This window comes from Drosophila eugracilis, unplaced genomic scaffold (assembly GCF_018153835.1).
Source record: "Drosophila eugracilis isolate 14026-0451.02 unplaced genomic scaffold, ASM1815383v1 contig_445, whole genome shotgun sequence".
Taxonomy (NCBI): domain Eukaryota; kingdom Metazoa; phylum Arthropoda; class Insecta; order Diptera; family Drosophilidae; genus Drosophila; species Drosophila eugracilis.
In genome coordinates, this window is record NW_024573311.1 from 2,342,334 (window position 1) to 2,356,854 (window position 14,521).

General features: G+C 35.1%; 1 protein-coding gene across 1 annotated transcript in view; it reads left to right on the forward strand.

The window, feature by feature from the left end:
• LOC108104042 (protein bunched, class 2/F/G isoform) overlaps window positions 1–14,521 on the forward strand; it is an 89,758-nt gene that overhangs the window by 12,519 nt on the left and 62,718 nt on the right. Inside the window, 1 exon segment of the mRNA XM_041819098.1 lies at window positions 9,664–10,404. Coding sequence (XP_041675032.1) covers window positions 9,664–10,404 — 741 coding nt within the window.

The following is a 14,521-nucleotide window of genomic DNA, read 5'->3' on the forward strand; positions in this document are numbered from 1 at the left end:
AAACAATCCGAATGGAAAATGGGGAAATGTCTGCTTAAGGGAAAGTAAACTGTTGCCGGAACTGAGAACCGTGAATTGAGGGGGGAGGCACGACGGAAGTTGGGAGGCTGAAGGCGGAGGTACCAACCTGCCAAAGAACGACCTTGACAGCGAAAAATAACAGTCGGCACACGGGTGGAAAATTATTATTATCGTGTGTGGGCAAAACAAACGAACAAACAAACAGCAAATCGCAGAAAGTTGATTATGGATTTGCATTTTGGGGGAAGGCTCGAAACTGAACTGAAACGCAATTTCCATTTGCTGCTGCCGCAACTGGAAAGTTACTCGAACTGGAAAAAATCAATAAAAAGCGCCGCGAAAATGTCAAACGGTGCCTCCTGGGTGAAAAGTGAAGTTGAACGTGAAAGTTGGTAGACATGAAAAGTGTTAAAAAAGTGTTTACATCTTTTTTAGTTGCACCTTTCCTTCAATTAGCATCGTTCGCACAAATTGTGGGGGCGTTAGTTTTTCTGCAGTAAAGGAAAAGGTCGTTAAAATGTTCGATGGGAATTACCGAATGGTTTTTCAACTTTTCCATAGTTTTCTTTTTGTTGTGGTTAGTGCAGTTCTGAAGCAAACTTAAGGAGGGAAAGTAATCAATTTCAATTAAGAAACTTAAAATAAGTATAATAAGCTTCTGTCATAAATTTCTAATAATTAGAATTAAGTTACCCAGAAACTTTTTATTAGAAAAGTGAATGAACTTCTTTCTAACCCCGATTGACGTACTCTGATTGTGACGCATTTGGCCCAGACTAATATTTGCTGACCTCAAATCCACAAGTGGGTGAAAAACAAAGACTTAATAAGCGTGTCGGCGACTAGAAAACTCCCTCTTTCCCCAAATATGGCAGGTGATGAACGATGAACGATGAACCGAAGCTCAAAAGCGGTTCCAAAACAAGAAAATGTGCGTGACAAAATGCATTTCTCTTATCAGGCATTTGTTTTGACCAAATAGGGTTGTGTAGGCCTAGTTTGGGGGGTTTCCTCCGCTCATTTTCGCACCTAATTTGCTAATTTATTTTGTTGTGGGTCAACGAACTTGGAAAAACAATTTGATTTTCTGTTTAAATATTCTCATTTAGTTTGACTCACACTATTTGTCTGCCTTATTGGAATTCAATTCACTTCCGTTCCACTAAGCTAAGCGTTTGTATCTCTCTCGTTCGTTTTTGTTTTTCAAGTTGCATTTACAATCACGTTCTCTTAGTTCCATTCATATTTTTAATCGACTTCTTTGTCTCGCCTTTCATTCAACTTTCTATCGAAGATTAAAGGTCCTCAGATAATAAAAATAAATCATTTAAATATAAAATATATGGAATGACTTGCTGAAAGTATTATCTGATTTTTAGAATCAGTTTTTTTTTTTGTTGTTCTTAATCTTTATTTTGTCAGACTTGTTTTCCTTTCACATTCCTTTTCTTATCTCTTCTTTAACTTTGCATAATTCCGTAAATTTGTATTAATTAATACAACTTTGTGTTGAATACTTTTTGAATTTGTGAGATTTTTAAACAGATTTTAATTAGCTCGGAAAGATTTTCAATAGTAATAAATGTCTAGTTTGTGTGTCTTGACATTTTGAGTTTTCCTTAGCTGACTAAGAATGTTTCTGCCCACGCAGATCAGCAGGGAAATTCCCCTGAAAATGTTTTTACATTTGGGGATTCGTAATTTTAAAGTATTTAAACGACGTTCAAATTCTTTCTTTATGATTATCTGAATTTGGAAATAACAGTAGTCACTTAAAATTAAACTAAATTTATATGCTTTTTATTTTTATTTCAAACCAATAAAATGAGAATCTTTATAGTCTTACACTCTCTATTTAAAAGAAAATTAAAAAAATCCACTAACTCTCTATGCAATTTCGTGTCTGCTTTAAGAGTATAATTTTTTCATCTGTTTTTATTATTTTTATTGTTTTTTTTTATTTTTTATTTTCTTTGCTCTTGAGGTACACATAGTTTTAAGCCGGTTTTTTCTTTGTCTGAACTGGCCTGTTCGTTTTTACCTATTTCGCCGGCTTTTATTTTTATTTTGATTTTTGTTTTTAGTTTTTTTTTATGGTTTTGTTTGTTGCTGTGTGCTTTGTGGAGTGCAGAGGCTCTTTGTGTGTGTTTATTAGTCATCATTTCATGTACACTCTCCTGCATATATACACTCCGATTTCCACTTACAGAAAGAAACTCCATAAATGTTATGGCATTTTCTCTCTCTTTCTGGCGCCCCTTTGTTTGCCAATTTTTTGTTGTATTTTCATTTTGTTTTTACTTTTTTTTGTTGGCTATATAGCAGCTGTGAGGAGTCGCCAGTCAACAGCTGTTTTGTTACCAGCCAGCTTCTTCTTCTTCTTATTCGTTTGACAACGCCCACATGGCATCCACAGAGTCACACACCCACACGTTGACTGACTAATACAAAGACAGGCATATATATATTTACAAAGGAAGTTAATCAAAAGATCCGTGGGCGGAAAATGAAGTTTTTCATATTTATAGTAAGGAGTAATGGGAAATCAACTGATCATAAATTGAAAGGCTATGCCAATGCCATTAAAACAAGATACAGATTAAATTGAAAGTTAAAATTAAACTTACAGTGAAAATAGCTTGTATGAGATAAGAAGAATTTCTATAGAGATCTTTAAAAGTTTATGTATTCTGATGATAGCCACAAGAAAGATGAAAAAATGAAAATAATTTTGTTCAAAAATAATTTTAGTCTTATGATTAATCATTAGAGTTGAGCGTCCTTTAGGTTTATCAGTGAATAATTTATTGATTAGTATTTCCAAGGAGAGCGCTAATTTTTCTTATTTCCATCTTGATACACCTTTATCAACTATTTCATGTTCTATCATCTATTTATGGCACATCAGCTGGCATTTAGTCACTTTTCCTGTGAATCATTTTTGCGGCTGTCTGGCCCGTTGCATTGCTGGTGCCTGCTGCCCAAAGTGCCAATTAATAAATAGCTAATTAAATTGCAACCAAACACTTGGCAAATTGAATGAGTGAGTGTATATATGTCTGGGGATATGGCTGGGCGATTCGAGTGAGCAGTAGCAGACGCCTTGACGCTCCATTAATTTCGCATTAATTTTCTTCACGCGCGAAAATGCGAAATTAATTTATTTACTTTGCCTAATTATTGTTTGTCAGTGAGACAAAACACACACACACACACTCACAGAACACACACACACACCTACAGAGGGGCGGAAAATTGAAAGAGACACATGCAGTTGTCATGGACACGAAAAACGAATGAAAACCAACAAAATGAGATAAATTCAAATTAAATAAATAAAATTGTTTGCACGAACGAACGGCGATGACGCCAAATAATAGCAAGAAAAAATATAATGAAAAATTAATGAACATTTTTCTCGCAATGTCTTTCGGTTTATTTTAGCTCAGGAGAGGGGTATGCTTAAAGATTTCATTAATATAAAATCTTAACATTATTATAACATTTAAAAATGAAACTTAAAATAAAGTGGATTTTGTAAAGAGTAATCCCTTGGTCTTAATCCTTAACTTTATTCTGAACCTTATGGGGTCATTCTTAAAAATGTAATTAAAATAAAAGAAATAAATTTTTATGACATAAATAAAATTCTAAAACATTTAAATATATATATAAGCAATTAATGAGTGTTTCTTTAGTCTTAATCCCTGAATTTTTAAATTTTCCTTTTGCATTTTACATTGCCTTGGGATCGGTCAATTTGTCATTGCCAAATTTGATTTCCGCACAGGGTGCATCATTAGCATGAGAACATTTTTGAAAAAAGAAAACGCTTTAATTCTCGTGGCAAAAGCATAAATCAATTGGAAATTTATTTTCTACGTATTTCGATGTACTGTGCTGTGTAATTTTTCTCAGAGAAAATCTATTGCAAAATTTGCTTTGCAATTTCCAATAAGGTAATTGGAGGTCAGCAAACGATCTATTGATTGCATTCTGACGATATTGGTGATTTATTTGTGCGGTTATTAGAGGTTCCAATTGGGGGATGGGAGGGGATCGAGACTCATTAAACAATTTGAAAAAACTATTATTTTACAACTGTGTAAATAGTTTATGACAAAGCCTGCTTCCTGGTTGTCTAATGTTGTTGAAGCATTTTTAAATGAAAAGTGATTGGTTTTGAGGTGGTTTTAAGTGTTAATTTGTTTGCTTATTTAAAGAATGTTAAGGATTTTAAAGTTGTAATACGAAAGTTGTTAGTTTGTATTTAAGAAAAGTATTATTTTATGGATTTAATTGATTTATTAACTGCAATGATTGTAGTATTTTGTTATAGTAGGCACTATTTAGTAAAACTAACTCAGAAAAGATAACATATTTGCGATAGTGTTTGACTTATTTTAAAATAAAACCGACCTCCAAAAGAGAGTTAAAAATGATCTTCTTTTTTATATAAAGACAATCAGCATGTGAGCAATACTCTCTGGCTTTTTGTGTGTCACCCGGAAATATTACAAAAAGAATGAAGTGAAAAATTGTATTTTTGGCATTTATCAATTGGGGAAATTAAAAGTCGCCTCGGTTGCAGCACGCTCGTGTTTGTCTCTGCTTTCTTTCTTTTTGCTTGTTACTTTCCTCTTATCAAGTATCAAGCGAAGTCGTCGGTTCTGTGTGATAAGAGACAACCGGCTGGCAGGCCATCGATTATGCTTGTCTTACGTGAATTCCCCAGTCATTTGGACATATGGACACACATATACACCTACACCCCTACACATTCAAACTAAGTAGTCAGGGGTTTAAACAAAATGCAATACATGTACACGAAATAGTGAAAAAAAATCGAAAATAATAGATTTTGTCGTTTGTCGGCTGGCGCCAAGGCGCTTAAGCAAATTGTCATGTGTGCATATATATAGTATATATAGAATACAGATACGTATACGCGATATTTCGATAGAAAGGGGCGTGTGAGGGGTTGTTCCAATTCGCCAATTCTCTTATTTGTTTTTGCCAATCTTCTGCCTTTTTTTTTGTCTTTTTCTCTGGCAGAGGGTATAATGATGTTTGTATGTTTTAGCTATAATCATGATCAGTTTCTGACTAATTAATTATGATGAACTTTATACAGATTTGAAAAGGGTACTCTGTTTTTCCTCTAACAACAATGCTTTCTTTCCAAAAAGTTCAGTTTAACTCATAAGATCAAAGCGATTAATTCAGCTTAAAACCAAAATAAAAAGTTAACCAAAGGACATTGTCTATAAATAATAAAAGTTTATATTTTAAAGGGTATAAAAGCCAGATATAATTTCCCTGATTTTCGTCTATCGTTTCCTCTTCTTATATTTGTTTTTGTTGTTGCTCCTTTTGTGATTGACAGCAACAACAAACTGAAACGGACAAATAACAAAACGTGGAAAACAGAGAGTGAGAGGGAGAGAGAAATAAATAAATTAAACAATTTCTGAAAACATTTAAAAATAGTGCGCAAATTGCTATTTTTATTATAGACGAAAAAAAGAGAATGCAAAAACCAGCGACAAAAACAAAACAAATGCGACAAAGACTTGAAGACAATCAATTCTGCGAGAGAAAGAGAGGGCAAGAAAAGCTTATCACTTGAGTTCTCTCTCTCTCTGTGTGTGTTACTCTCTTACATCGTTTGGCTTTTACACACGTGAATTATTTTTGTTTTTGTCTCGTCTCTCCCTCTCTCTCACCACGCTCTTTAACTGCGTCTTCTAATTGCATTCTATCGTCGTCTGTTTTGTTTTGTTATTGTTTTCTGATTTCTTTACCGCCTTCCGTCTCTGTCGCACTCTCTCATTCCGTCTTCCTCCTTTGCTCTCTTTCCGATTTTGTTATTGATCGTGCCTCTGTGCATTGCACATTATCGCCTTGTTTGTATTTGTTGCCATTTTTCTTACAATAACAAAAAAAGGGAAAAATTATGGCCAAACGTAAACACATTTTTTATTGCGTTTCTGTTTTTTAAGTTTTAAAAAATTTTGAATTGCATCATTTCCAATATTTTTTGTTCATTAGCTGCGTACTTTTAATATTGAGTTCTTTTAGTTTTTAAAATATGAGTAGTAATATTATTTTATATTTATTATTTAATTTTTGATTTGTTGATTTTTTCAACTTTTTAATTTATTTTACATACATTTTACTTGGCTAATAAGTTTCTTACATTCTACATGAAATATACTCTTCATTTGGTTGCACTACTGAAACTGCTTAGCAGGTTTGTGTACTTGAACTGCTTTATTACAGTTTCAGAGCCACTGAACTTGGATGAATAATTCAGTACAGCTAGAGCATAGTAACAAAACTGTACAAAGCAGTTCTAATGTCAGCTCAAAAATTGAAAAGCAGTTGTGAGCAGTTTGTGATTATGAAGCAGTTCACAAACGCCCTCTGGCGGAATACAACCATACTTAAGTGTAGAAAATAAGATGTTTCCTTCTTTAGTAAGCAGTATAATTCATTAGTAAATGTAGAAATGTACAAGCAGTACAAAGCAAGAAGTAAAATTTGAAAATTGATATTTTTTATAAGAAAATGCGCAAATATTTCTGTTTTAACTATTTACTAAACAATATTTTCTTTTATTTTCAGGTAAGCAAAAATAAATGAAACTGAAATGTTTGTCCCCTAATATCCTTTGCGTAAGTACTAGACATCAGCATATATCCCAAAAAACCTTTCATTAAAAAAAACATGCATTCCTTTTGTCTTTCTCTACTTATGTTTCTATCGCTGTCTCTGTCGTATCATTTAATGCATAAAAACAATTTAATCAAGCATCAAAAAAACTAACTTGTAAATAAACTTAGACTAGAGAAACATTGTAAATTAAAAGTTAAATTAATTATTATGTCCGCATGAGAAAAGTTGAGAATTCATTTATTTCGTGGAAGTGAAAACATTTTTTTTGAACTCAGTTTTTCTTTTATCACAATTAAGATGTTTAATCTTGAATTCAAAACAATCCAAAGTCATGCGGACACTTTGTAGTTTCTGTAGTTTTTGAAGTTTTCCACTCCCTTTTCTTCCCTACTTTTCTATCTCCTTTCGCGCTTACGCAATCCTTTCTGCTGTCCTTTCAAGCTAATTGTGCTGTCAAATCAAACTGCCGAAAAGCGCAAGGAAAACATTTGGAAATCAACTTACGTAAATAGAAACCAATGAAAGACAATTCGTAAATAAATTTCGTCTTGGCGGTTAAAAGTGGTCAAAAGCAGCAGCAACAGCAACAGCAGCCAAGGCGGCAGCTAACGATGAAAATTCGCAGATAAACTGCGAAAACAAAACGATTAATTTACCACCACTCCCCCCCGCGATTCCTTTGAGCTGACTGCAAATTTCTTTTCAGCGATTTTTTTCCGTTGTCTTATCTGCGATCGCAGTTTTCCGAGGCTCCCGTTTTGGGAATTCTCCCTCTCTCCCTCCGCTCTCTGCAGTTTTTCTTCTTTCATCTTAGCTCCATTCACCTAATTTTCTTTAACAACAAATGCTTGTTTTTTTTTCTTTTTTTCTTTTTTGTTTTGTTTTTGAAAACTTTTATTTCCTTGTTGGCTTTGGGGCGACAACAACAGCCACAACAACAACAAAGGGGAAAACACAATGGTAAATGAAAATGGTAATGGAAGGAGGAGGGGTGAAAATGCTGCATGTAATGTGCATTTAATTTGTTGCTGCAACAACAATGCAGCCGCAATTTTCCATAGTTTTCAATGGGGTCGTTTTCTTTTTTCCCTCCTGTTTTTTCCCATTTTCGTATTGTTTTAGTTTTTTTTTTTGTGTGTGTTACCCATTTTTGTTTTGTTCATTTTATGCTAATTTTGCTACTTTGCCAGCTATTATGCAAGCAGCAAGTGGCAGAAGAAAGGATGATGACAGCCCAGTTGCCAGGATGACACTGGGTTTTCCTTTCAAGAGGATGATTCGAGAAAATTCGGGTGAAAGTATTGAAAATTAGGCAGTGAAAATTATACACAGGAAAACACTATAAACTACAAACCATTTTCCTAATCAATTTCCTTCTCATCTTCTGCTTAACTTTTTTACATCCTGCTAATTTCCGCAGCCAAGAGATAAACTTGCTCTCTGTAAAGTTACATTTTTTGCAATGTGGGGCACATTAAAAAGTTTCCCGAAACTTAAAATTAACAATTAAAATCGTGGCGGGAAAAGCAACAAAAAATAAACCAACTTGTAAAGGCAAAACTTTTACTGCACTCAAAAAAAAAAAAAAAAAAAAAGAGGCGGAAAATGTGAAACCACAAACCCCAAAAAGCAAAAACAGACATGTGAAGCCCATTTTATTCCCCTGAGAATGATCCAAAAAGAAAAGGAAGGGAAACTGCCGCTGGACTGCAGCTGAAAATAGTTGTTGTTGGCCACAGACTTTTCTTGAATGTTGTTCCTATTTTCCAGCACTCAGATTGTGTTGTTTTTCTATACGAAACATTGGAAAATCAGGAAAAACAAACTACTAAAATATTGAACTACAAGTATGAAAAGTTTGAGGAAAACTCCTCTTTCCACGCCTTGTTGCTTTTAATTTATGACTTTTGGCTTTAGGAGGAGAAACAGCTTGACTTTGTTTAAAACGGAAATATGTTTTCCACCCTCAAAGGAAAAACACAAAGTTGTCATCACTCTCGGTCACAGATCAAACGATTTCCAAAAGGAAATGTTCGTGATTTTTCCTTCTCTTTTTTAGCCTATTTAAGGAGATTAATTTGCCACAACGTAATTGACAAATTTCTGCACTTCCCCGGAGATTTTTTTGGTTTTTGTCAGTTTCATTTTCGCTGCATAAATTGCATGTGGCATGCCACATCCATCATCTGCTGCTGCAGCAGCATAATTCGCTGTTGCATCCTCGGCAGTTGGATGCTTGTTTTTATGCTGAGAATTGGAGCGCATCGACACGTTGCCGCAAATGTTGCATCATAATTTTGCCAGTTGCTGATGTTTTGTTGGCAAATGAAGTGGAAATTGAGTTGGCTTTTTCGTGTTCCGATGCAGATTTTTCTCGTGGTTTTTGTAAATTAAAGTTTGAATGTTGACAGGGAATAGTTTAAGGGAATGAATTAAACAAATTTAACAAAAATCATGACACTTTTTTATTCAAAATCATTGCCATAATGATGAGAAAAAGCACACTTAACCAAGTTGATTGGCATTTAAAACCTTTGATTGTCCAAAAAACACTTTCATTTCAACTTAAAAACCAAGAAACTCAAAAAATTAGTTGCATAATCAGGCTATATCGAATCATAAGATTAAGTTCACCCGATTGTTTGCCACCGATCACAGTTCACTTTCGATTCGCAGCTTGATCACTTCATAAGCAGCAACACCAAATCGACTTTTGTTGCCTGCCACATCGAATCCTTTCCCTTCCCCTCACCCCCCTTAAATATGAAATTTTATTATAATTTCAAATTGGCAATAGCACAAAATTGCAAATCTAATGAAATCTATATAATCTAAAGCTTCTTCCAAACCTCTCTCTTATACCTATAAACTTTTTATTTTTTATTTTGAAAAAAAAATGCGTGCGACCTTTTGCTTTGCCAACCATCCAAAAAATCGAAAACGAAAAAAAAAACGAAAACCCAGCTTAAGAACCACTTCGATCCCTGGCGGAAATCGGAAACGGGCCTTTAGCAATCCTCATATAGGAGGTCCCAATGATCCAACCTTCATGCACCGACTGAACCCTCAACTGTATTACTACAACAAATCGCAGTCGGGCAGGAGTTCCTTTTGCGTGGATGAGTCCTTGTGGCCAACGAATAATCCCAATGGAACTGTTAGCGATACCAACTTGTATATGGGTTCGAGTACAGATGAGGACTATGAGGAGGCCATTGATCAGTTTTCCCCCACGATGTATACTAGGAATGCTGCAAGTCGTGCCATTCCCATTCCAAGTAGTGCTGGGAATAGTCCACAACATCAGATGCATCATTCGCAGCCAAGGTTTGCTGCTGCTGCTGGTGGGATGAATCATTTTTTGGCAGGAGGAGGAGGAGGTGCAGGACCTTCGACGGCGGGTGCTTTCAGTGCCAGCCCCTCGATCTACGCCTATCCACATTCACCCTTCTATGCCAGTTCACCGGAAACCTCGCTCTCCTCGCCAGTTCAAACTTCCGGATTGCCAGGACACCATCCGAATGTCAGTTCACGCATATCCTTCAGCTATGATCCTGCCTTCCAGCGTTTGCAAGTGCCCATTATAGCCGGAGATCGCAGACCACGGTCACCGCTGGAATGTGCCACCGTTTTTGCTGCTGTGGCTGCGGCAGCCACCTGTGGCGGTGCCGTGGTTGGTGGTGCAGCGGATACCATGATCAACAGGTCGGTGTGGGTGTGATCTGATAATCTGATCATCTGATTTTCGGTTTCGGGTTCTAATTTTCATGTCTACTTGTCTACCTGTTGCTTGGTTTGTTTTTGTTCCCCTATTTTGGTGTCCTTCCCCCCTTTGAATGTCTTTGGTGTTCCTAATCGCTTGGCCTGTGGTGTTGCACGCTGAATGTTGCTCGGTATTTAAGTTTCTTTTTGTGGCAACTACTTCTTATGGAAAAGCTACAACATATCAACAGAACAACACTGACAAGATGTTTAGTTTTGGGGTTTTAAAAATGGTTTTAAAAGATAATAAATTTACTTTACATTCTAATATATTTATGTACTGACAAGGACTACATTTTAATGGAATATTAAAATATATTTCATTATATAAACTAAACTAAAATAACACATTTTGCTAACATTTTAAAGTGGATGAGTTTAGACGTCACTAAATTAACAAAATAATATTTGTCTTTGGATTAACACTCAAAATCACTAAAAACAAACTTCCAAAAGCTTCTCTTATATAGTAATAGTAATAATATTTGTAATTCCTTTCCTTAAATGTCTAAATTTTTAAACAAAATTAATTAAAATTTCGATTTATTTTACACCTCACATTTTTATATATTTTTTGATTAACTTAAAAGTATTATTTATCGACGTGTGGCATGAAATAACCATCATTTGTGGTGTTCAAAATTAAAAGCATGTTATTTTAAGTTGAAAATCAAAACTCATTCTGAAACTTTAGTTTATTTTATTTGTCTCTTAATAATTTTTTAATATTAGATACTATTAAATATTCCATTTTTATTCATCATTTGAAGAGTTCATCTAAAAGTTTTAACTTTGATTAAAATCCAAACGGAAAAAGTTTTCATACTACGAAATTTTATAATGAATTTCTTTAATAAGACTCTTAATTGAAAAGCCTTTTTAGTAGAGCCCACGATGATGCCTATCAGGAATTCCGAAACTTCCCTTTTAGCCTCCCTTTCAGCTTTCAATCAAGTTGCGTCATCCCGCAGGTGATTCATGTGGCTAAATCGCAAAATGCATCCTTTTCGTGGGCCAAAGCAATTTATAATCCAGTCGCGAGGGCCTTAAGGCTTCGTCTTCTTTTTTACCCTTTGCTTAATTATAAAAAACCAATCTTGGAGGAAGTTTCTTCCTTCCTTCTCCTCACCCGCTTTTGATTCCCAAACCAACTAAATTCAATCAACATTCAACGCATTTAAAAAGTTTTGCGAATTTGTTCTTGGTTCTGGGCTTTTGGTTTCTGAATTTGGTTTGGCAGAACGAGGAATGATGTCATTCCTAAACTTGACTTCTCTTGTAATTTTCGCTTCGTGTTCCGTTGATGATGATGATGACGATGATGCGTTAGCATTTGCTGGCTCATAAGCAATAAAAAAGCAATTCCTTTGAGGTGGTGGCCTGGCCACAACGCAATTTCTTGCCACCGAACTGCGCAAAAAGTGAAAAAGGGTCTCTCGATAGTTCCCCATCTCCTCCAGCCAAAACAGAATTTGTATCCCCACAAAGGCGAGGCTTTGTTTGGGGAAATGGCGCACTAAATTAGGTATCCACATGATGGGACAAAACATATAAAATGTTTTCAAGGGCCTGATAAATTACAAACAACAAAAAACATTCTATAAATGTCAACAATGTTGGCTTAAAGAAGACTTAAATGACGCAATTGTAGGAACTTTAACTGCGTTGCTATTTAGATTGCAGATGAGCTTACCAGCTAAGTAAACTATTTGAAAGTCTAGTTATGATTACCTTTAGTGACTCACACTCACTGACTTGACTCACTTGTAAAGTTCAAAGATAGCGCCTAATGTGTGCCATATAAGGAAGCGAGTCTATTTGCGGATGATTAATCGGGAAACTTTTTAACTTGAACTATGCTGAATGAATTGTGGTAACCCCCACGCAAAAATAACTCTGATTAGATACAAAGCTATCTCTGATCTTTGCAATTGGTAGATATAGTTAGGTGGTTGTACTTGAAAATGGAGGGGAAAATAATAATTCTTCAATGAGAGGGAGAATTAATAAGTTTTCTTAATTATTTTTTATGATTTTATACCATTAAAGGTGGTAAACTTAAACCTAAAATCTAGTTTTTCCATTCCTTTTTTTAAAGAAATCTTAAATCTAAGTGATTTTCTTGGCAAACCTCTCATCTCCTTCAACAGCAGTACAGTTCCCTCAAAAGCTGTTCAAACATCTCGAACTCGATCCTTTCTCTCTCCCCAAACTGCAGTGCAAATGCACTCAAAAAAGCGCAGAAAATGATATTCAGTTTGAAAATTTAAAAGAAAAAAAGAAGTTTGACTTGCTGAGGACTGAAAAAAAAAAAACACAAATTTTATTGGGGAGAAGAGCCAACTCAAGACTCAAGTTCAAGGTCAACAATCTCAGGGAGCCACCCGGTGTTCCTTTAGGTCTCTTAGTACATCTTTCTGGGAGGAAGCCAATGGAATGGAAGCTGCTGCTGACGACGACGACGACTACCCAGACCAATTAGAATTTCAATTAGGCATCATCTCGAACAACTTTGGCTTTATCTCACTCAAGAGAGGCGAATGGTGTTTGTTTGTGCCACTCTCCTTATCGAGAGGGTCGTCTCCTCCTTCTCCTCCTCCTCCTCCTAATATTCCCTCTTTCTGCCCCATAAATAAAAGTGAGCTCGATTTTTGTGTGGCTGCTGCTGCGGCTGAATGGTTTGCTTGGGATGATGTCAGCATTTATTTTTGGCACAAAATGCTTGCAGCCAGCCGAGCAAAACACAATGGCCAAAAAAATAAAATGAAAAACAAAAAGAGAAGAAAAAAGAAAGAGCAGACAACAAAAGCAAAACAAAACAGAAAACAAAACCAAACCAAAAAAGCCGCAAAACATGCCAAAAATAATATTCAAGTAAGGGAAAAATAAGAAAAATAAGAAAAAAGTGGAAAAAAAGAGCATAACTCGCACACAAACAATTATCTTATGGAAATGTCTTAAGGAGCCGGTGTGATGAAGTGTAGGCCAGAGGCCAGTCGTTCGTTTTTTTTTTTTTTAATGGCCAAGAGTAATGTACATGTTGGCCAAGATCTCTCTTGAAAACGATTCTTCTTGTTTACTTAGCTGTCTGGTCTGGCTTGAAGATTTCTCCCTCTCGCTGGCTCTGTTGTTCTTTGGCTTTTGTCTGGAGGAATTCTTCACCTTTCTTCAGCTGGCAACAAACCAAAGATTATTCTTCCTCGCCCACTTTGGTCTGCAGAGCAAAAATTTCGATTTATTTATTGGTTTTTTTCCACAAGTATATCTCTTGTCATGTCATCCCAAATTATTGCCTACTCGATGAGTCGTGGTTATTTATTTATTTTCTTCATTATTTTATTTAATATTTTTATATTTTTTATTTATTGATTGTGGTTTGTTGTCTGGTTTTTGTGTGTATTTTATAAATCTATATTTAGCCCTATGCCAAAAGTGTTTATTCACTAAACAAATTTTGGTTTTATTTCAGGTATGTTATGCAATTGTTTTTATTATTACCATTGCTTTGGTAAGTTTGTAAATATAGATGGTTATTTCTTCATCAATCAAAACAAGTTTTAACCTTCATTTTCAAGCTTAAGTACTGGAATAAGTTTTATAACTTATTTAGTTTGCCCTATCCGATTGCCATATTCACTTTAAATGTCAAATAATTAATAATATTTTAACAAACTCAGCTGAAAGCTACTTAATCTTATCAAAGATCACTTTGTGGTAAAAAGTACAGCCAATGTACAAATATAACTTTCTAAAAACACATAAAAATATATTTAGATATCCAGTTTTGAACACGTTACTGGCCTTACCGCCTTACAAGATAGTTCATGAACTATAATAACCATAAATCTAGTCCATAAGGAAGTGGTTGTTGAGGAGCCTTAACTGCCTGACTGCCAACTCCACTGTCCATACTAATCGATGCGATTACATTAGCATTAACCAGAGAGACATGTACAGTGGAAATGGATATAGCCATCGTTGGGAATGTTTGGGGAGAGAAGGGGAGAGAAAAAAAAGGGGGGAAACTTTGAAGACTAACGAGTAACAACAATGGCAAACG